The sequence below is a fragment of the Diabrotica virgifera genome, chromosome 9 (assembly GCF_917563875.1).
Source record: "Diabrotica virgifera virgifera chromosome 9, PGI_DIABVI_V3a".
Taxonomy (NCBI): domain Eukaryota; kingdom Metazoa; phylum Arthropoda; class Insecta; order Coleoptera; family Chrysomelidae; genus Diabrotica; species Diabrotica virgifera.
In genome coordinates this window covers 158,932,595-158,954,080 of record NC_065451.1, presented here as the reverse complement: position 1 = coordinate 158,954,080, position 21,486 = coordinate 158,932,595, and the positions used below count along the sequence as shown (strand labels likewise).

The window sequence follows — 21,486 nt, the reverse complement described above, 5'->3', positions numbered from 1 at the left end:
GAAAAGTGTTAAAGTGATTTTTTAATAATATATTGTTACTACGGAACGCTTACAATGTTAAACATTTTTAACAAAAAATACTTGGATCACAGAATATATCCTGATGTATTCTCTGCTTGGATCTTCCATAAATAATAAACAATAAATATTATTATTTATCAAATACACTATTAATATTACTTAATCAACAACTCAAAATGTTCCTGATGCTATGTAAAATATTTAAAACTGTCACTGTCTTGTCATCATATTCTATTTGACTCAGTGCCGTGGTATGACAAAGATAGCGAATATTCGATTTGGAAAATATCACCACGGACATGGTGTACATTTTTTTCGAATCCTGAAAAAACTAATAAATATTATCTCTTTAAGTTAATCATGACATTGTCAAGTAGAATGACCTTCTAGTAATGTTTACATATCCATACCAGTGTGAATTTTACTACACGTAATTTGCCGTCTAAAGACAGAAAAAGTAGGGATAGCCGTAAAATATTTGCGAATTATGTACCGATGGCCTCAAGAATATTTTGCACATTGCCGGTGACAGTCACAGAAGCGAAAATATCCTTTAGTATTCTTTCCTGCATAAAGAATGCTGTGATATCTACAATGAAACAGGATTGGTTAACTCGCCTACCAACTTTGTGCATTGAGAATGATTTGGTAAAATCATGCGATTTTTCGAAAGGTATAGACATCTTTTCCAATCAGAAAACTCGAAAAGCACCTGTATTATAAATATTTTGACTATTATAAATGGAATCAAAATTTAATAAAATTTATATTTGAAATTTTTCTTATTACATATTTTTACTATTGATAATTTTATTTCTATAACAGTTAAACAACTTTTTTCGCTCTTCACTTTTTGCGAGGGGCCCGTTCGTCACTTCTTGTCGGGGCCCGCTCATCCCTCTCGGCTACCCTGAGTGGCCGTTGCACCACAGACGCGCGACTGTGGCCGGCCACAGTCGCTCGCATAAGAACCCACGGTAAACTACTTTTGTGGATCCACAGAGTGGTCGGTCACAGTTGCCCGTCTATTATGGCGCTTAATCATGTTAAACGCCTACTCAAATTGAACCTAACCTAAAGCAGGCTCCACACTCTCGGCGAAGTTACTTCGTCAAAGTTGACCGAAGTCCGAAGTACCTCTCTACACACTCGTTCTACTTCGCGAGGAACACATTCAAGCGGTGCGATACCGACTTTGATCCCTTTGACTCGGACGCGCGAGACCGACAGAGAACGGAAGTAGAACGAAGCGAGGCAAAGTTGCACAAGGTGGCCGTCTACACTCTCGTATTTGTTGAACCTCGATCGACTTCGGCGAGAGTGTAGACGGCGTTTAACATATCTTACCCTAATCATTATGAAACCTCTGTACTCTGGGTATTGAGATTTTGAAGAGGAGGAACTGATAAAATAGTAGAAAAACTGGAAGAGAAGAGATTTAAGATCCTAATGAAGAGTGACTTAGCTCAGATGAACAAATCAAATAGGCAGAGAGACACTAAATCTCAAGTGAGTATTCGGGCTAGCTTCAATACACTGAATATTGGCTTTGAAATATACAAACAGAGATATGGGATAATGACACGATAAAACAAGGGAGGAAATGAGACCTGTCAATACAAAAATTTAAGGCAACTAGATAAGAATGCTGGAGATAAAAGGATATGAAGGTATGACAAGGAAAGAAGAAGAAGGGCGCCAACTCGAACAGAGAATTTGAAAAGTTCGAGGTTTTGAAGTAACGAACCACAGGAAATAAATGACAGTTGATACAATGACCTGAAATACAAAAAATACTCAATACTAATTATTTATCTAGTATGTACCTTGTCCTGCTATATTATACACTGGTGATAGAGACTGAAATAAAAAATCAACCTTACTAATAATAGATATATTTATAATAAATTTATCAATTTAAAATGCATCCATGATACATATAAATACATGTGAGATAAACAATAGTGGTGGGGTTGAAAAAATATCTAGAACCAAATGGTCCCGCAAAGTAAATTACCACCACTACTGGGTAAGGTAATAGTCTGGGCTGATTATCGGAGAATAGGCCATTTTTGGGAAAAGTTATTTACCAGCAATTTTATTGCTGGAATCGAATCTTATGATTGTATATATTAATAATATAGATATGCAAAGTCCGCAGATAGTGTGCTACTTTTTTTATAAACAAAATGGCGCCCGAAAATCGTGTTTTTTCAGTTTGCTCTATAACTCAAAAGATTTTAACTTTAGACCAAAAATACTCAAATAAAAATTCACCGCAATTAAATTCTGCATAGAGACGTGTTTTTTCCGATTTACTTCGACGAAAACTTTCCCCGGAAAAAGCGGGTTTTTCCAACAAAATCTTTAATTTTCAACTAAACTTTTAGATAAGTAGTTGTTAATCAATAATTAGTAACGTAAAAGCCCTTTCCGTATGTATTATAATTCCAGAAGCCGATGGAAATTGAATGAACAGTTTAGCAACAATTGAAATGTTAATTAAAAATTTACGGTCGCTATAATGACGACAATAATTATTATGCATAAGAATAACTATGATTTTTTCATAAAAAGACATTATACCTATCTAATATACTTTACAAAATTGAAATTGGACTATTTAAGCGGCCTCAGGAATATTTTAAATTTATAAACAATTTTTTAGCTTATAGACAAATAGAATATCTCGGGAAATATTAAACTAAATTAAATTGTGAAAACGGTATTCGAAAGACAGCGGCAGGATGCTTTTTTTAAAAGAAAAAACGTTTAATTATGACGAGTGATTCCTGAGATACAACCGGTCAAAGTTGACCGAAATTTACGGCAAACATATAAACAATAAGATCATAATTTTCAAACCAACACCTTTTTATTTTTGTCCTCTTTCTTCACACCACTTTTCATATCTTTAAAATCCTCATAACATATATTATTATAACAAAAACTATCGATAGTACGTGTGAAAATTGCCAAAAATAGCAAAATTCCAATCAGAAATTAGGTTGGAGAAAATGTAACCCTCAAAGTTCAAAATCGGTATACGTTAAAAAAATGCATTTTCTCGGCTTCCCATGGAGCAATTTCCTTCATTCTTTTTTTGTTCCGAAGTAACTCGAGTAGAGCCATCGAACTAACGCATTATTAAATGTCAAACTTGCTTTTGTTTTGTTATAATAAATTATATAATATATTATATTACATATATATATTATAAAGTCGAGAGTTCCTGCTGTAGTATAGTATAGTTGATCCAAAAGATGGCATAACCCAGACATCCAAAGTGAAAGTTATCCTTCAACACCAAATTGTTCTATATGGTCCACACAATGTCCAGAAAAAAGTCACACCATTTTGAGCGTCGGGTTTGGGGGGGAGAGGGGGGAGAAATCGGTAAATTCGTAGTTTTTTAAGTTTTTTGCCAATATTTCTAAAACTATGCCGTTTAGCATGAACAACCCTTTATACAAAACTACATTAAATTTGAAATAAAAAGGCCCTATGCATAATCTTTCTAAAATGAATGGTTCCAAAGTTACGGAGGTAGTATAGTATAACTGGTCCAAAAAAGGCCTAACCCAAACATCCAAAGTAAAAGTTTTCCTCCAACACCAAATTATTCTATATGGTCCACATATTGTTCAGTAAAAAGTTAGACCATTTTTAGCGTCCGGTTTGGGAGGGAGTTGGGAGAGAAGCCGGTAAATTAGTAGTTTTTTTTAAGTTTTTCGTCAATATTTCTAAAACTATGCTTTAGCGTGAACAATGTTATATACAAAAATATTCTACATGAAATTTAAAACAAAAAATGTTCTATAAGTACATAATTGTTACAAAATCAACGGTTCCAGAAATACGGAGGGTGAAAAGTCGAGGTTTTCGATACTTTTTATATTTTTTGGGCAATATTTAAGATATAACTATACCAAAAACTCAGACATTCAAAGTGAAAGTTATCCTCCAACACCAAATTGTTCTATATGGTCCACATAATGTTCAGAAAAAAGTCACACCATTTGGAGCGTCGGGTTTGGGGGGGAGAGAGGGAAGAAACCGGTAAATATAAAAAGTATCGAAAACCTCCACTTTTCACCCTCCGTAACTCTGGAACCGTTGATTTTATAACAATTATGTATAAATCATTTTTTGTTTTGAATTTTATGTAGAACATTTTTGTATATAACATTGTTTACGCTAAAGCATAGTTTTAGAAATATTGACGAAAAACAAAAAAAAACTACTAATTTACCGACTTCTCTCCCATCTCCCCCCCCCCCCCCCCAAACCAGAAGCTCAAAATGGTGTAACTTTTTACTGAACAATATGTGGACCATATAGAATAATTTGGTGTTGAAGGAAAACTTTTACTTTGGATGTCTGGGTTAGGCCTTTTTTTGGACCAATTATACTATACTACCTCCGTAACTTTGGAACCGTTCATTTTAGAAGGGTTATGCATAGGGCCTTTTTTATTTCAAATTTAATGTAGAACAATTTTGTGTAGAAGGTTGTTCATGCTAAACCGCTTAGTTTTAGAAATATTGACGAAAAACTTAAAAAACTACGAATTTGCAGATTTCTCCCCCCTCTCCCCCCAAACCCGACGCTCAAAATGGTGTGATTTTTGTCTGAACATTATGTGGACCATATAGAACAATTTGGTGTTGGAGGATAACTTTCACTTTGGATGTCTGGGTTTGGGTCTAACTATACCATACTACTGATGTATTTGGTGGAACGGGTAGGTAATGGTCTATTATGTCATACTTTCAATTATATATTTATCAATAACAAATCCAACAAAATATCAACATTATGTAGTAGAATGTAAATATGGGATTTTATACTGTAAACGAACCTGAGATCTGATATGTGGCCGGTACATGTCATGTGGCGTGTATAATTTACTTTAATTCTTGTTTTTCTTCGCTTTGGAGATGGTCTGCTAACGTTCTTTAATATTTAGTTTACTGGTGGGATGTAATATATTTAATTTCAATCCATTATTTTCCCAGAATTCGTCTACATATATAGAGAGAGACTCACATACCAACCAGAACTGATTTCTTTAACCAACTAATCTTCCTTTTATGATTTTCATCGATTCGTGTCGATCCGATAAAAAGCCATGCGCGATTCTTTCTTCTGTCGCTGCGAATGTAGACAACTGGGCGATTCCCATAGCGAACGGCTCCATGGGCGAGAAATTCTAGCAGTAGCCGTAAAACGAACTTAAGGTTCCGCGGAACGGAATAGGAATAGCCGAACTGTACCGACTACAGGACTTGTGCGTAGTCGGTTCAGTTCGGCTATTCCCATTCCGTTCCGCGGAACCTTAAGTTCATTTTACTGCTACTGCTAGCGTCAATTTCTCGCCCGTGGAGCCGTTCGCATGTCGTCTTCAAAATGGGATTCGTAAAGTAGCAGCAGAGAACAAGGACCACATGTGGTCCTTATTCTCTGGTAGCAGTAAATGTAATTAATTTAAAGGATCAGTAGCGTGACCGCTACAATTAGACCAATAAATCTAAAGTGTCAGAACTTGTTACTTTTACTTATTTTAGGCCTATAAATAAATTTATTTAATTCTGAATTTGTTTTAGCTTCTTTTTCATTGCCTACATAAGTTTTGTACTTTTATGTACAAGTATAGGTAATGTAATAGAAATCTGGTATGAGAAAGACTACGAAAAATTTTCTAATACAAGCTATGGAAGGATAGTCACCTCGTTCTCTTTGTGTTCAAGCTGGAATAAACTTAAAACTATCAAAAGCACGCCCGAAGTCGACTATTTTAGGCCATTGCAAGGTCTTCGATTTTACAATATAATTATGGTTATTTTGGCGCACACGAGTCTGATAAGTGTAATCAGTTCAGTTTCCAATACGAAGTTTGTAGAAACGGTAAGAATAATACGCTTCTCATGGATTTATTACTATACCATTGTATAAAAAAATAAAGATATCTTCATCATCATTATCATCATCATCATCGTCATCATTACTATCATCGTGAAATTGTTACCTATACTCGTACTCCATCCCATTAAATATATTCTAACAATATCTTCTTCTTGCAGTACCGTCTCCTGTCGGAGGTTGGCTACCATCACAGCAATCTTAACTTTGTTGGCTGCAGCTCTGAACAACTGTATTGAACTGCACCCATACCACTCTCTTAAATTTCGCAACCAGGAAATCCTCCTACGTCCCACATTTTTCTTTCTCGAGATTTTTCATTGGATGATGAGTCTTAGCAGAGAGTACTTTTTTCCTCTCATTATGTGGCCTAGATATTTTTTCGTTTTTTCGTTTGTATGGTTTTTATGACTTCGCATTCCTTCCCCATCTTCAGCAGAACATCTTGATTTGTTACTCTTTCAGTCCATGGTATTCTCCACATTCTCCGGTAACACCACATCTCGAATGCCTCAATGTTTTTGATGTTTATCTTTTTCAGCGTCCAAGCTTCCATGCTGTACAGCAGAACGGAGAAAACGTAGCACCTCAACATTCTTGTTCTTAAGTTTATATTTATGTCCCGGCTGCATAGGAACTTTTTCATTTTGACAAACGATTTTCTCGCTATCTCTATTCGCCTCTTGATTTCTCTTGTCTGGTCATTAGTATCAGTGAAGCCAACCCCTAAATATTTGTAGGACGTAACTCTTTCAACTGGCTGATTATTTATTGTTAAATTCACATTGGTGTATAGTTTCTTCGTTACAATCATGAATTTAGTCTTTTTGATGTTCAGTTTTAGACCATATTTATTGGTATGAGTGTTTACGTTTTCCATCAAATACTGTAAATTTGCTAGGTTATCTGCTACTATTAGCGTGTCATCAGCGTATCGTATATTGTTAATTAACTCTCCGTTAGTGTTCATACCAATATTTTGCTCTAGGAGTGCTTCCTGACATATTGTTTCGCTATATATATTGAATAGTAGTGGAGAAAGCACACAACCCTGACGCACACCTCGACGAATCTCAATTTCTTCGGTTAATTCATTATCAACCTTGATTTTTGTTGTTTGTCCCCAATACAACCTGGATATAATATTAATGTCGCGACTGTCGATGTTTTTGCTTCTTAGGATTTCATACAGCTTTTGGTGTCTGACTTTATCGAAGGTCTTCTCAAAATCTATAAAACCTACGTAGAGGTCTTGGTTTACATCCAAACATCTTTGCATTAACACACTCAGACCAAACAAAGCTTCCCGTGTTCCCAGTCCACTTCTGAATCCAAACTGTGTGGCGCTTATGTCCTCTTCTAGTTTATTAAATATTCTTTTGTGAATTATTTTTAAAAATACTTTCAGTGTGTGGCTCATCAATGCTATAGTTCTGTGGTCTGAACACTCTCTGGCGTTATTCGTCTTCGGGATTGTGACAAAAGTAGAGGAGAGCCATTTCTTTGGTATGATGCCGGTTCTATAAATCGTGTTAAAGAGGTTCACCATTATTTCAAGTGTGTCGTCGTCTATAAGTTTCAACAATTCTACAGGAATTTCATCTGGTTCTGCAGCTTTACCCCCTTTAGTGTTCCTTATAGCATATTCTATCTCGCTTTTTAGGATTTCAGGCCCTGTTGTGTCGTCTACAGGTTCTGCCACTGCTATTCCTGGTCTTTTGTCTGCAAAAAGTTCTTCAATGTATTCTGTCCATCTTGCCAGTTTTTCATTTAAATCTGTAATTATTTTACCTTTTTTGTCTTTTACGATAGATGCTTGTTTCACTTTTTTACCTGTTATTTCCTTGATCTTTTTATGCATGTTAAAGCTATCGTACTTTCTTTCATATTCTTCTATTTCCTTGCAGTTTTCCAGAACCCACTTCTCTTTGGCTTCTCTAATTTTCCTTTTAATCTCACTGTTCACTTCTTTGTATTTTTTCTTGTTGTTTTTATTTCTTCGCCTTTCCTCCATGAGGTCCAAAATTTCGTTTGTCATCCATTCCTTTTTCTTAATTTTGCTTGGAGCTAAGGAGCCTTCACCAGCTGTCATAAGGGCCTTTTCTATCTCCATCCATTTGTCCTCTACATTGTCTGTGTTCCTATTTTTTGCAGCGAGGTTTCTAAGATTGTTGTTTACCTGTTCTCTTGTCCTTTCCAGTATAGTTGCGTCTTTCAGTTGCTTAACGTCTATCTTTTGTTTGGCTGCATTTTTCTGTAGTTTCTTGAATCTTATATTTACTACAGCCACCACCGGATTGTGATCCGATTCTATATCAGTGCCTGGATAGGTTTTTGTAGACGTGATGGAGTTTTTAAACCGGCTTCTGATTAGTATATAATCGATTTGATTCCTGACGATGTTGTCTGCATTATCCCTTGGTGATGTCCACGTGTACAATCTACGGTTTGGTAATCTGAACATTGTGTTCATTACTACAAATTCTTTTTCTTGGCAAAATTGTACCAGACGTTCACCTCGGTCGTTTCGTTGTCCAAGTCCAAATTCACCAGTGCATCCATCAGTTTTCACCTTACCAACTTTAGCGTTGAAATCGCCCATGATTAGGTGACCTCTTCTTTTTTGGTTGATTCCAGAATGTCTTCGAGTTGCTTGTAGAATTCTTCTATTTCCTCATCCTCTTTCTCCGCTGTCGGTGCATAGACTTGAATAATGTTAATTTTTCCTTTGTTCGACTTTAGTTGGATTGCTATGATTCGTTCTGAATATGGGGTAAAACTTAGTACCGATTTGTTGACTTCCCTTTCGACTATTATTCCGATTATTCTAACAATATAACTATCCCCAAATAAACGTTATGGCAATCAAATAAAAGAAGAAGAATGTTTACATCAACACATCCAGAGAACGGCAGTTCTTGCCAGTGGCGCACAACCCCCCTACATGCGACACTATACATACACGAAATTTTCGATTTTCTAAATCTGACTGAAATTTGGCCAAATCCCATCTTAAATTTTAGGAAAAGCATCGATCATCCATATGTCAACCATCCATTTTGGTCCAAGGGTGTGGATTTTACGGCCCTTCCCATTTATAGTACATTCTTTCAAGGTTTGTGCTGTAAATTTTAAAGAACCGCTTGGATTGACATGCAATTTGGCAAACACATAGCTAACATGTCAAAGAAAAAAAGTGAGATGGTGCCGATGTGTGCTTTTGCCCTGGGGGTGACTTTCACCCCATCTCGGAGGTGAAAAAGTATATGTCCAAGATAAGTCCCAAAATAGATAAACTGACTAATTTTAAGCAACTTTAGTTCTATAGAGTTTTTTTACCAAATCAATAATTTTCGAGTTATTTGCAAGTGAATATGTTCATTTTTTAACAAAATAACCACGTTTTTAGACGGTTTTTCGCAAATAACTCAAAACATAAGCATTTTGTCGAAAAAAATATTCTTAGCAAAACGATAGCCTATAAAAAAGTGAAAAAAAGGGTGTATATATTAGGTCTCTATACCTAGCAGAAGAAGAGTTATAGCTAATGAAAATTAGGTTCATATTCGAGAAATTCCAAATAGAATAATTCAATGTGAAATATCCTTCAAAGCATTGTTTGGGAAAACACATTACAACTTTTTCAAAGAGTTTAAAAAAAACTTTATTTCTGTTTTTATAAAAAAAATTTCTAGTATCAAATGTAAGCAAGTTACACTCAAAATAAAGTTGGTCCCTTTTGTTTTGGCAAAAAAAAAATCAGGAAGATCACCCCAAAATTAGCAACTTAAATGAAATTAATCGTTACCGTTTCACAAATTACTTTGCTTATGTTGCGTTTATATTATTTGCAAGTTTCATCGATTCAAAGTGCTTATTTTTGAAAAAAATTGGTTTTAAAATAAAATTTTTAAAAATTTTAATTTTGAAGAAAATGCTTTTTTTCAAAATAACTTAAAAATTGTTAGAGGTACCAAAAATCTCGAAAAACAAAAAAAAGACAGATTTGCTTTTCGAATATCATGTAAGTTTTTGTTTTTCTGTTAGACAAAAATTGATTAAGATTTGGTGTTTCTAAATTTGCATACATTCGTGATCAGTGACTCGTTCAACCCCTTTTAACTACAGCCCTTTCAATAATACGGACTTTGAACCATTGAAACTTACAGATCATATAAACAATATATACACGAGTCAAGAAACTTGTGAAGTCGTAACGATTAAATTCATTTAAGATACTAATTAGGGGGTGATTTTCTCGATTTTTTTACCAAAACCAAAAGGGACTTACTTTATTTTGAGCGTAACTTGTTTAATTTTGATGCTAGAAATTTTTTTTATAAAACAAAAATGATTTTTTTTAACACTTTAAATAAGTTGTAATGAGTTTTCCCCGAAATGTGCTTCATTTTTGATTATTTCACGGTAAAGTATTCCATTCGGAATTTGACGAATATGAACCTATTTTTCATTAGCTATAACTCTGCTCCTACTAGCTGTAGAGACGTGATATATACACCATTTTTTAAAAATTTTTACAGGCTATATTTTTGCTAAAAATATTTTTTTCGACAAAATACTTACTATTTGAGTTATTTGCGAAAAACTGTCTAAAAGCGTGTTTATTTTGTTGAAAAAATGAACATATTCACTGCCAAATAACGCGAAAAGTATTGACTTAGTGAAAAAACTCTATAGAACAAAAGTTACTTAAAGTTAGCCAGTTTATCCATTTCCTGACTTTCTTTGGACGAATATTTTTTCACCCCCAAGATGGGGTGAAAACCACCCCCAGGGCAAAAGCACATATCGGCACAATATCACTTTTTTTCTTTGACTTGTTAGCTATGTGTATGCCAAATTTCATGTCAATCCAAGCGGTTCTTTAAAATTTAGAGATTTTGCAATATTTTACCGTTAAAGAACGGACTATAACATTTTCTCTAAAAAAGTAGCAAAATTCAAAACATTTTATTTAAAAAAAATTTGTTTTATTATTATTATTTATATGGTTGAAATATTTTCATATTGTTTCGACATATTTATAAAAGATACAACTAATACAAACTAAAACAAAGACCTGCCAATGTTTATTGTGGAAAATTTTATTTACCGATAAATCTTAAAAATGCTCTCCTGAAAAGTTTGTAAATTTTGAGATTGTACAGTTTTCATCCGAACGTACGATATATCGTAATCATCACTGTAAATTATTATATATCATAAAAATAAATATTATATATTTATAAAAACTCAAGCTATTTTATAGTCCATTTACTCACGGCTTTTGCTGTATATTTTAAAGAACCGCTTGGATTGATATGAAATTTGGCGTACACATAACTACATGCCAAAGAAAAAAAGTGATATTGTGCCGATATGCGCTTTTGCCCTGGAGGTGAGTTTCACCCCCACCCCCTCAGAGGTGAAGATACATATGTTCAAGATTTTTTTTTATTTAAACAATGTAAATACACCTAATCTACAAGATTAATCAGTATTTTTTCTTTAACCTAATTTCCCTAAAAATGTTTGTAAATTAGATGTCACCTGGTCCATCCTAGCTTTTTTCTACATGAAATGTCCACTTCTTTGTTGTGGCTACACAGCACAGCACTGACTCTGCTTTTCACTAATTGCTCACGTCTTTGTTATGGCTACAATACAATGCACAACACTAACTAAGCCCGGCACAACTTCACACATTACACGAGCAACGGTTTAGTCCTCTTGAGCCTTCGCATCTGTGTTGACAAGAAGCTGAAGTGCTTCATGGTTGGGATGCTTATGGAGCCTCTATTCACGTCTCCTGGCGACTTTCTTAATTTCATTTGGAATAGATTCGATTTTAAGATCTCTACGCAAATCGTCATTCCGAACATACCAAGGAGCACATACAATATTCCTAAATATTCGGTTCTGGAGCGTTTCTAAATTTCGGTAATTACTTTTTTTGGTACAGCCCCATAATTGTTAGGCCATAGGTCCACACCGGTTTCAATATCTGTTGGTAAATTAGTAATTTGTTCTTTGTGGGAAGTTGAGAGTACCTACCTATCAGCCAATACATATTTTTGTACTTTATATTCAACTGTTCAGTTTTCTTTTTAACGTGCTCTTTCCATTTTAGTTTGACGTCGAGATTTAAACCCAGGTATTTCGCTGTTTTTTTATTAGGAACAACGTTGTTGTTTAAGATAATTGGAAGATTATTGATTTTCTTGTTAGTGAAGTTAATATGAACTGACTTCTGTTCATTAAACTTTATACGCCATTTTTTGGACCAGCCTTCTATGCCATTAATTGCATTTTGTAAGTTAATCGTAGATTCCTCTATAGTTGCTCCTATTGTCATGACTGCTGTATGATCAGCAAAAGTGGCCAGTTGGATGTTTTCCCTCTCCGGAATGTCAGATGTGTACAAAAGGTATAGAATTGGTCCAAGAACGCTACCTTGTGGAACCCCTGCATTTATTTGCTTTAACTCAGAGTACTCGTTTTCCATTTTAACTCTAAATGTTCGCTGGTGTAGGTATGGCTGCAATATTTCAACGAGTTGCATAGGAAATATTTTCTTTGGCTTCATTAATAGACCGTCGTGCCATACTTTGTCAAATGCTTTTGCGATATCCAGGAATACTGCTGAACAAATTTTGTCCCCTTCCAGTGCTTTCTCTATTTCAGTTACTATTCGATGGATCTGGTCAATTGTGGAGTGTTTATCACGAAATCCAAATTGGTGAGTTGGAATAATATTTTTTTGTTCAATTATATGGTTTATTCTTCGTAGTAGTAATTTCTCAAGCACCTTTGAGATTATGGATAGTAAGGAGATCGGCCTGTATGATATTAATTCATGGTTATCTTGTCCTACTTTGGGTATCATTATAACCTCTGCAGTTTTCCAAAGGATGGGAACATATCTAAGCCTAAAGGATGCATTTATTAGTGTAGTAAGCTTTACTATGGCTTTTCTAGGTAATTTTTTTAGTATCTCACCGTTGATCAGGTCAAACCCAGGCGCTTTTTTTGTATTGATGTTCTTGACATGAGTTTCCCCAGGATTTGGTTGAAAAATGTTCAAGACAAGTCCGAAATTCGGTAAACTGACTAATTCTAAGCAACTTTAGTTCTATAGAGTTTTTTCACTAGTCAATATTTTTCGAGTTATTTGGGAGTGAATATGTTCATTTTTCAACAAAAAAAAACACGTTCTCAGAGGGTTTTTTTCAAATAACCCAAAAAGTAAGTATTTTATCATAAAAAATATTCTTAGTAGAAATATAGCTTATAAAAAATTGAAAAAAAATGGTGTACCTATATACGAAATCTGTAGACTCAGTCTAAGCAGAGTTGTAGGTAACTAATGAAAAGTAGTTTTTTATTCGTCAAATTTCAAACCGAATATTTCAACGTAAAATAACCAAAAAATGAAGCACTTTTCGGGAAAAACTCATTGTAACTTTTTAAAAGTGTTGAAAAGCTTTATTTTTTTGGTTTTTTACAAAGCTTCTAGCATTAATATTAAGCATGTAAAGCTCAAAATAAAGTTGGTCCCTTTTAAGATATTGGTGATACCAAAAATCTCAAGTAGTAAACAAGCATATGTTTTGCTATTGTACGTATTTTGGACTTGGATTGTTTTCCTGAAGAAAATTTGTTCAAAATTATGTTCAAAATTTGCATACACTCGTGATTAGTGACTCGTTTAAGCCCATTTAACTACATCCTTATTAAAAGTAAGCACTTTGAACCTATGAATCTTACAGCTCTTATAAACAATACATAATATGTAAAGTAAAGTAAAGTAATTTGTGAAGCGGTAATGATTAATTTAATTTCGGATGTTAATTATTAGGTGATTTTCACGATTTTTTTACCAACAAAAAAGGGACCTACATTCTTTTGATTGTAACTTACTTTTGATGTTAAAATAAAAATTAAAGTTTTTTTTAATACTTTAAAAAAGGTAAAATCAGTTTGCACGTTAAAATATTCAATTTGGAATTTTACTAGTAAGAACCCACTTTCCATTAGCTACAACTGTTTCTACTGGGTCTACAGACTACCATTTTTTTCACTTTTTTATAAGCTCAATTTTTGCTAAAAATATATTTTTTGTTAAAATACTTACTTTTTGAGCTATTTGCGAAAATACGCCTGAAAAGGGTTTTTTTTTGTTGAAAAATAAATATTTTCACTCGTAAATAACTCGAAAAGTATTGACTTAGAGACAAACAGTATAGAAAAAAAGTTGCTTAGAATTAGTTGGTTCATAGTCCAGGGCGCATCTGTTTTGAGATGGACGTTGAGAGGTGACTCAAATTTTTTTACAGAAATTGCTTGATTATAACTCAAATAATAATATTATTAATAACTCAATAAATAATAATATTTGAGTTATCCTCCCACTCAAAATGGTCCGGAACATTGTTTAAATAGTCAAAATGTCAAAATATGAAGGAAAAATTCGATTTTTTTATTGGTTTTTTGATTATAACTTTAAAACTGTTTTCATTAAATTTAATACAATATTGAATTAGCTAAAAATTTAAAAAATACTCACCCTTGTTGCAAAATAGCAATAATTACGAAAAAAACTGTACAAAAACAAGTATTTGCATTTTACGTTTTTCAACCATTTATGCTACACTAAGGACCTTCGTATTTTACCCAGAAAAACATTATGATATAGTAAAACAACACTGTAAATTTCATTAAGATCGGTTTAATAGATTTTGCAAAATAAATTTTGCAATCCAGCTTTCCCAAAAAAAAATTCATTTTTTTTAAATGTTGCAGAACTAAAAATAAAGCAGATAGCAAGTTGAATTTTTTTCCTTATAGTAGTGTACTGTACCTTTCATTTGCAATTTACAAAATTAAAATCAACTAATTACCACGGCGTCAGGAAATTTTTTAAATAAACATTAAGAGGATCGGTACGTATTTTCGGCTGCAATGCTATTCAAATGGGGATTCATTTTTTTCAAATCCTGAGAAAACTAATAAGTATTTTTGAAAAATTTAAACGCAGAATGAAAGATTACGTTATTAGCGAGGGCCGAAAGTCCCTGAGAACTTCTATAATGTTTATTTTAATAAGTTACAGGGGTGAAAAAACTAAGAGAAAATTTAGTGTGATTTTTAATTTCAAATATCTCATTCAAAATAAACTTTTTATTTATTCTAAGGGACTTTCGGCCCTCGGTAATAATTTAGTCTTTCATTCTGCGTTTAAATTTTTCAAAAATATTTATTGGTTTTTTCAGGATTTGAAAAAAATGAACACAATGCCGTGGTAATATTTTCCAAATCTGTCTTTGTCTTACAACGCACTCAACCGAATATAATATTGTCAGCATATATTGTCAGTCAGACACTGACAATCAGTGACAATTTTAAATATTTGACATTGCATCGGGAATATTTTGAGAAATTGATTAAATATTATTGATATATAGTGTATTTGATAAATAATTGATTTAAGACGTGAACTTAATAAAAAGTTATTTATTGTGTATTATTTGTGGAAGATCCAAGCAGAGAATACATCAGATATATCCTGTGATCCAAGTATTTTGTTGTTAGAGATGTTCAAAATTGTAAGCGTTCCAAAATAACATATTATTAAAAAATCACTTTAACACTTTTCCTCTTTTCTCGATTGATTATTAGTTTTTGTTGTACAAATAAATTATTACAATCACTGAAAACATAGTTAGTGAAAAAATTATCACATTTATTAACTGAATTAATAATTTGCAATTATAAAAATAACAGTTATCCAAGAACATTGAAAAGCCATCTCTTTAAATTAATTATGACATTTTCAAGTAGAATGACATTCTAGTAATGTTTACATATCCACACCAGTGTGAATTTTACTACACGTAATTTGCCGTGTAAAGACAGAAAAAGTAGGGATACACGTAAAATATTTGCGAATTATGTACCCATAGCCTTAATTTTTGGTGCTACGCGCAGGACAGCGGTGTTCGATTCGCAAAAGTTGATTTCCACCAAAATTTCTTCCAATCTTTATCTAATATATTATTTTCTTACTCTATATTTTGTTGTATTTTAATATTTTAATTCCACAACTAATCAAACTAATTTTATTATTGTTTGTGAAATATTGTTTAAACAATTGCATATGTTTAAAAATAATAAACTTTTATTCTCTAAGTTAAAATATATGAACAAAGAAAGTTTTTGCTAAAAAAAGTGTTATTTCAAAGGATAGAGTATGTGTTTTTATTTTGCAATAAACAAATTTATTTATTTATATCGAAATGTAATAAAAATTAAAATGTATCAATCATTGAATGCCCAATCAAAGCAAACTATCCGCTGTCTTGCGCGTAGCACCAATAATTAATGTTTATTTAAAAAAATTTCTGACGCCGTGGTAGTTAATTGATTTTAGTTTTGCAAATTGCAAATTAAAGGTACAGTACACTTCTATAAGCAAAAAAAAATCAACTTGCTATCTGCTTTATTTTCAATCCTGTAACATTTTGAAAAAATGAATTTTTTTTTGCGAAAGCTGGAGTGCAAAATTTATTTTGCAAAATCTATTGAACCGATCTTAATTAAATTTACAGTATTGTCTTACTGTATCATAAAGTTCTTCTGGGTGAAATATGAAGGTCCTAAGCCTAGCATAAATGGATGAAAAACGTAAAATGCCAATACTTGTTTTTGTATGGATTTTTCGCAATTACTGCTATTTTGCAACAAGGATGACTATTTTTTAAATTTTTAACCAATTTTATATTATGGGAAATTTAATTACGCAACTTTTATGTCAGTACAACTTTTCTCGCAAATGAATAGTTTTAAAGTTATAATCAAAAAACGAAGAAAATAATCGAATTTTTCCTTAATTTTTTTGACATTTTGATTATTTAAACAATGTTCCGGACCTTTTTGAGAGGGAGGATAACTCAAATATTATTATTTGAGTTATTTTCAAGCAATTTCTGCAAAAAAAATTGAGTCACCTCTCAACGTCCAAATGTACTAATATTTTTACAGATGCGTCCTGGTCTATCATTCAATTCCGGACTTATTCAGTTCCCTGTCTTCCTTAATAAATTTTGTTTTTTGATGAATATGTATTCTTTGTTTTTATTATTAGGGTAAGTACTTACACAAAAATTAAAATTTATTAAGCAGTTACATTTCCTAGTGTGTACTTATTAGTTCGAAATGTCCCCATCAAATTAGAAAAAAAAGAAGAAAAAAGTGCGTTAGAGCAGACCCCTGCGGGGCCCGGGCCCTGGTTCCACGGAACCCGCGGAACCATGCTCAGTACGCCACTGCATTGTCCTTTGTACTCTGACTGGTTTATTTATGTTGGCCTTGGTTAGGGTCCATGTTTGACATCCATATATCGCCGGTCCGGAACAAGAATGGCGTAACTGCAAATTTTGTCAATTCCTGTTTATTGCGTAATTAACTTCTAAAATACTGTATACAGATGATACAAAAGCGACAGACCTGTAACTATGTGCTGAGCCACTACAGGGTAGTTGCATCGTTATTGAAATACACGCCATTTTAGACCTTGTTTCAGATCAATAATGACGCAACTGTAAATATGGTTGAAAATGGGGATTAAAAGATATTGACATTCGAATCAATAAGGATAAAAATAAAAGCCATTGCGGTGAGAATAAACGGCATACTAAATAATTAAAAATTGTTTTTTTGTACAAAAAATTTTATGATGAAGAATGACGCAACTGTAGACAGGGTTGAAAATGGGGGGACTAAATTAAGATAATCAAATTTAAATCAATAGGGATGAAACTAAAAGTCATCATTGTAAGAACAAACGCCATATTGATGCTCCTGGACAGTTACGCTTTATTTAATCACTACTTTAAATTTAAAAAAATTTTAAATGAATAATGACGCAACTGTAGATATGGTCAAAAATGAGGGGATTAAATTAAGATAATGAAATTTGAACCAATAGGGATAAACTAAAAGCCATCATTGTAAGAATTAATGCCATACCGATGCTCCTGGATGATTACTCCTCGTTTAATCACTATTTTAAACATTTAAAAATCGTTTTGTTTTGCTCTCATGAGAAATCTGGCTTTTTACAGTTACGTCATTCATATTCTGGACCTTCGATATGATGATAGGAAGAATGTATTGGTTGAACACTATGTTCCTCCTTTTCTCCTTTCCCTTTTACGGGATTTCCCAACGAGCAACATTTTAAATCATTTTACGTTGTGTTTTAGATGAGTGCATCACTTGGTAACATTTTTATATCAAGTGGATCGTTAGCTGTTTCCACAATGTTTTGTTTATCTTCTACCCTCTTATCATATAAAATTTTTTCTCATTTCGAAAAAAGGAAACTTACATTAAATGATTTGGCAATGATCTTTGTTTATCGATATTTAAGGTGAGTATAAATTATTTATTTTTCTACTTTCAGTAAGATGTTATTTAACCGCACAAATTTAGCAATAATTTCCGACTGTTTTTTTTTAGCCTACAAGAACCGTAATCTTCTTCTTCAGATGCAAATCCACTAATGGATGTTAGCGATCACATTTTCCATTAACTTTATATTTCTTGCAATGTGTGTCAGAGAATGTATGTCGTTAATCCCTGTCCATTGCCTTATGTTTCGGAGCCAGGATATTTTCTTGCGTCCTATTTCTCTCTTGCCTTCAATTTTACCCTCGATTATAAATTGAAGGAACTGGTATTTCTCATTTCGCATGATGTGACCCAGATACGCTATTTTCCTTTTCTTGATGTTTTCGAAAAGTTGGCGTTCTTGGTTGATTCTTTTAAGTACATCTATATTTGTGACTTTCTCCGTCTATGGTATCTTTATCATACGGCGATAAAGCCACATTTCGAAGGGTAAGAACAGAATAAGTGGGTCGAGGTGGAGGTGTAGGTCGCGGTAGATGCTACTAGTTAAGTCGCGGTCGATGTCGACAGCACATAGCAAGGAGGTCACCTGCGCTGTCAGTCGAGCTAGAACCACTATCAAGTGATGTAGTTTAATGAAATTTTAATGACAAAAAGACTGTGCTTTTGCGATGTTGTGTCAGTCAAGTGATGATTAGAGCTCGGAAAATATGCACTTAAAAACCCATAAAATATGCATGCAAATATGCACAAAAAACAGTTTAAATATGCACTAAAATATGCTTGTATGCATTTTGCATATTATTAAAAAAACGCAGTAATCCTTATTTTAAAGGCTTTTAATTATTTATTTTATGCCAATGACCCTAGCTCTCGAGGCCCGAAATAAAAAAATATTTATTTTTTGCCAAAGTCACAAAAAATATTTATTGAATTCAATTACTTACACCATTATATTTATTTATTCTTTATATTTATCACCATCATTCTTTATTATATAGGGTATCCCAAAAGTAGTGGAACGGTCGAATATTTCGCGAACTAAACATCGGATCGAAAAACAGAAAAATACGTGTTCAATCACTTTCAAAAATCTATCCAATGACACCAAACACCAATCCCCACTACACCCCCTGAAGGTAGGGTGGGGGGTAACTTTAAAATCTCAAATGGAAACCCCCAGTTTTTCTTGCAAATTTGGATTCGTTACGTAAAAGTAGGCAACTTTTATTCAAGACATTTTTTTGAACTGTGGATAGATGGCGCTATAATTGGGAAAAACGATTTATCCTGATACCATGGGTAAATTATAGAAACGGTCTAATATCTCACGAAATACACTTTCAAATGAGAAACCAAAAAACAGATTTTTATCTTTTTCGAAAACCTATCGAATAACACCAAACATGACCCTCCTGGAGGTGGGGTGGGGGTAACTTTAAAATCTTAAATAGCAACCCCCACTTTTCATTGCAGATTCGGATTCGTCATAAAAAATTAAGCAACATTTATTCGAAACATTTTTTAAAATTTCTGATAGATGGCGCTAATAAATCGTATTTTTCCAATTAAAGCGCCATCTATTAACAATTCTAAAAAATGTTTCGAATAAATGTTGCTTAATTTTTCATGACGGATCCGAATCTGTAATAAAAAGTGGGGGTTGTTATTTAAGATTTTAAAGTTACCCCCCACCCCACCTCCAGGGGGTGGGTTGGAGGGTCACGTTTGGTGTTATTCAAAAGGTTTTCGAAAAATATTAAAAATCTGTTTATTAGTTTCTCATTTGGAGGTGTATTTCGTGAGACATTAGACCGTTTCTATAATTTACCTATGGTATCAGGATAAATCGTTTTTCCCAATTATAGCGCCATCTATCCACAGTTCGAAAAAAGTCTTGAATAAAAGTTGCTTACTTTTACGTAACCAATTAAAATCTGCAAGAAAAACTGGGGGTTTCCATTTGAGATTTTAAAGTTACCCCCCACCCCACCTCCAGGGGGTGTAGTGGGGGTTGGTGTTTGGTGTCATTGGATAGATTTTTGAAAATGATTGAACACGTATTTTTCAGTTTTTCGATCCGATGTTTAGTTCACGAAATATTCGACCGTTCCACTACTTTTGGGACATCTTGTATAATTATTACTAGGGAGCGGATTTATATGCGATCAATTTTGATGAAATATGCGCATATATATGCAGTAAAAAATTACGAAATATGCGCAAGATATGCACAAAAATTCAAAAAATGCGCATTTCGAGAAACCACAAATTTTCTGTTCTATTCTATTTTAGCGGGTTTTTTATAGGGGGGCGGCAATCTTATTTATTATCTTTCAAATAAAATGATTATTTTAAATATATGCAATTTATTCGCATTTTTTACAAAAACTGATACCAATAGTTACCTATTTAAAATAAAACAACAATATCACTATATATATCTTCCATTATAATTCACTACAATGTGTTTTTCCAAATTTTTACGAGGAAACATTTTCTTTGATATTTTTATAACTTGAAAAACTCCTTTCAACGTCAATAGAAGTAATTGGGGCGTATTTAAAATAACTTGTTAAAGCCGAATATTCTGCACCAAAATCAATTTCAAAATTTTCCTTAAAGATTTCGCATAAATATGTTCTCCAAAGTTTTAAAGCCGTTTAAAGACGGATCTTAAAGCATGAATATTTCAATTCCTGTTAGAAAATCGTAAAACTATGGTCATGGTTAAATGTGTAAATTCTCTTAACAATAGGGAATTTAAAAGAATCACCAGAATCGTAGGTACTACCTGCTAAATATAATAAAAGTAAATAAAATTCGGATTTCCCGGTAAACCATCCTTCATCATTTTAGTACATCCTACAATCATTATAACGGCGTACTATAAATAAGTACTTTGTGTAAAGATCGGGTATTTTCTAAGAAAAATGAAAAGGCAGTGAATGAGCCGTCTCTCTTCAGGTAGTTCTCGAATTAATAGAACAGCCTGTGCGGGGAAATATTTTGTGTCGAATTAAATTTTTTTTTTTTGAACTTAAATGTTTTTAATAGGCACAACATATGCATGTTTTTTTAAAAATATGCAAAATTTAGTAAAGTTCTTAAATATGCGAAATATGCATGCAA

General features: G+C 33.0%; 1 protein-coding gene across 1 annotated transcript in view; it reads left to right on the top strand.

Moving 5' to 3' along the window:
* Positions 1 to 21,486, top strand: part of LOC126892660 (nose resistant to fluoxetine protein 6-like) — a 153,081-nt gene that overhangs the window by 43,179 nt on the left and 88,416 nt on the right. The window contains exons 4-5 of the mRNA XM_050662302.1: positions 5,628 to 5,928; positions 18,207 to 18,373. Coding sequence (XP_050518259.1) covers positions 5,628 to 5,928; positions 18,207 to 18,373 — 468 coding nt within the window. The remainder of the gene's footprint in view (positions 1 to 5,627; positions 5,929 to 18,206; positions 18,374 to 21,486) is intronic.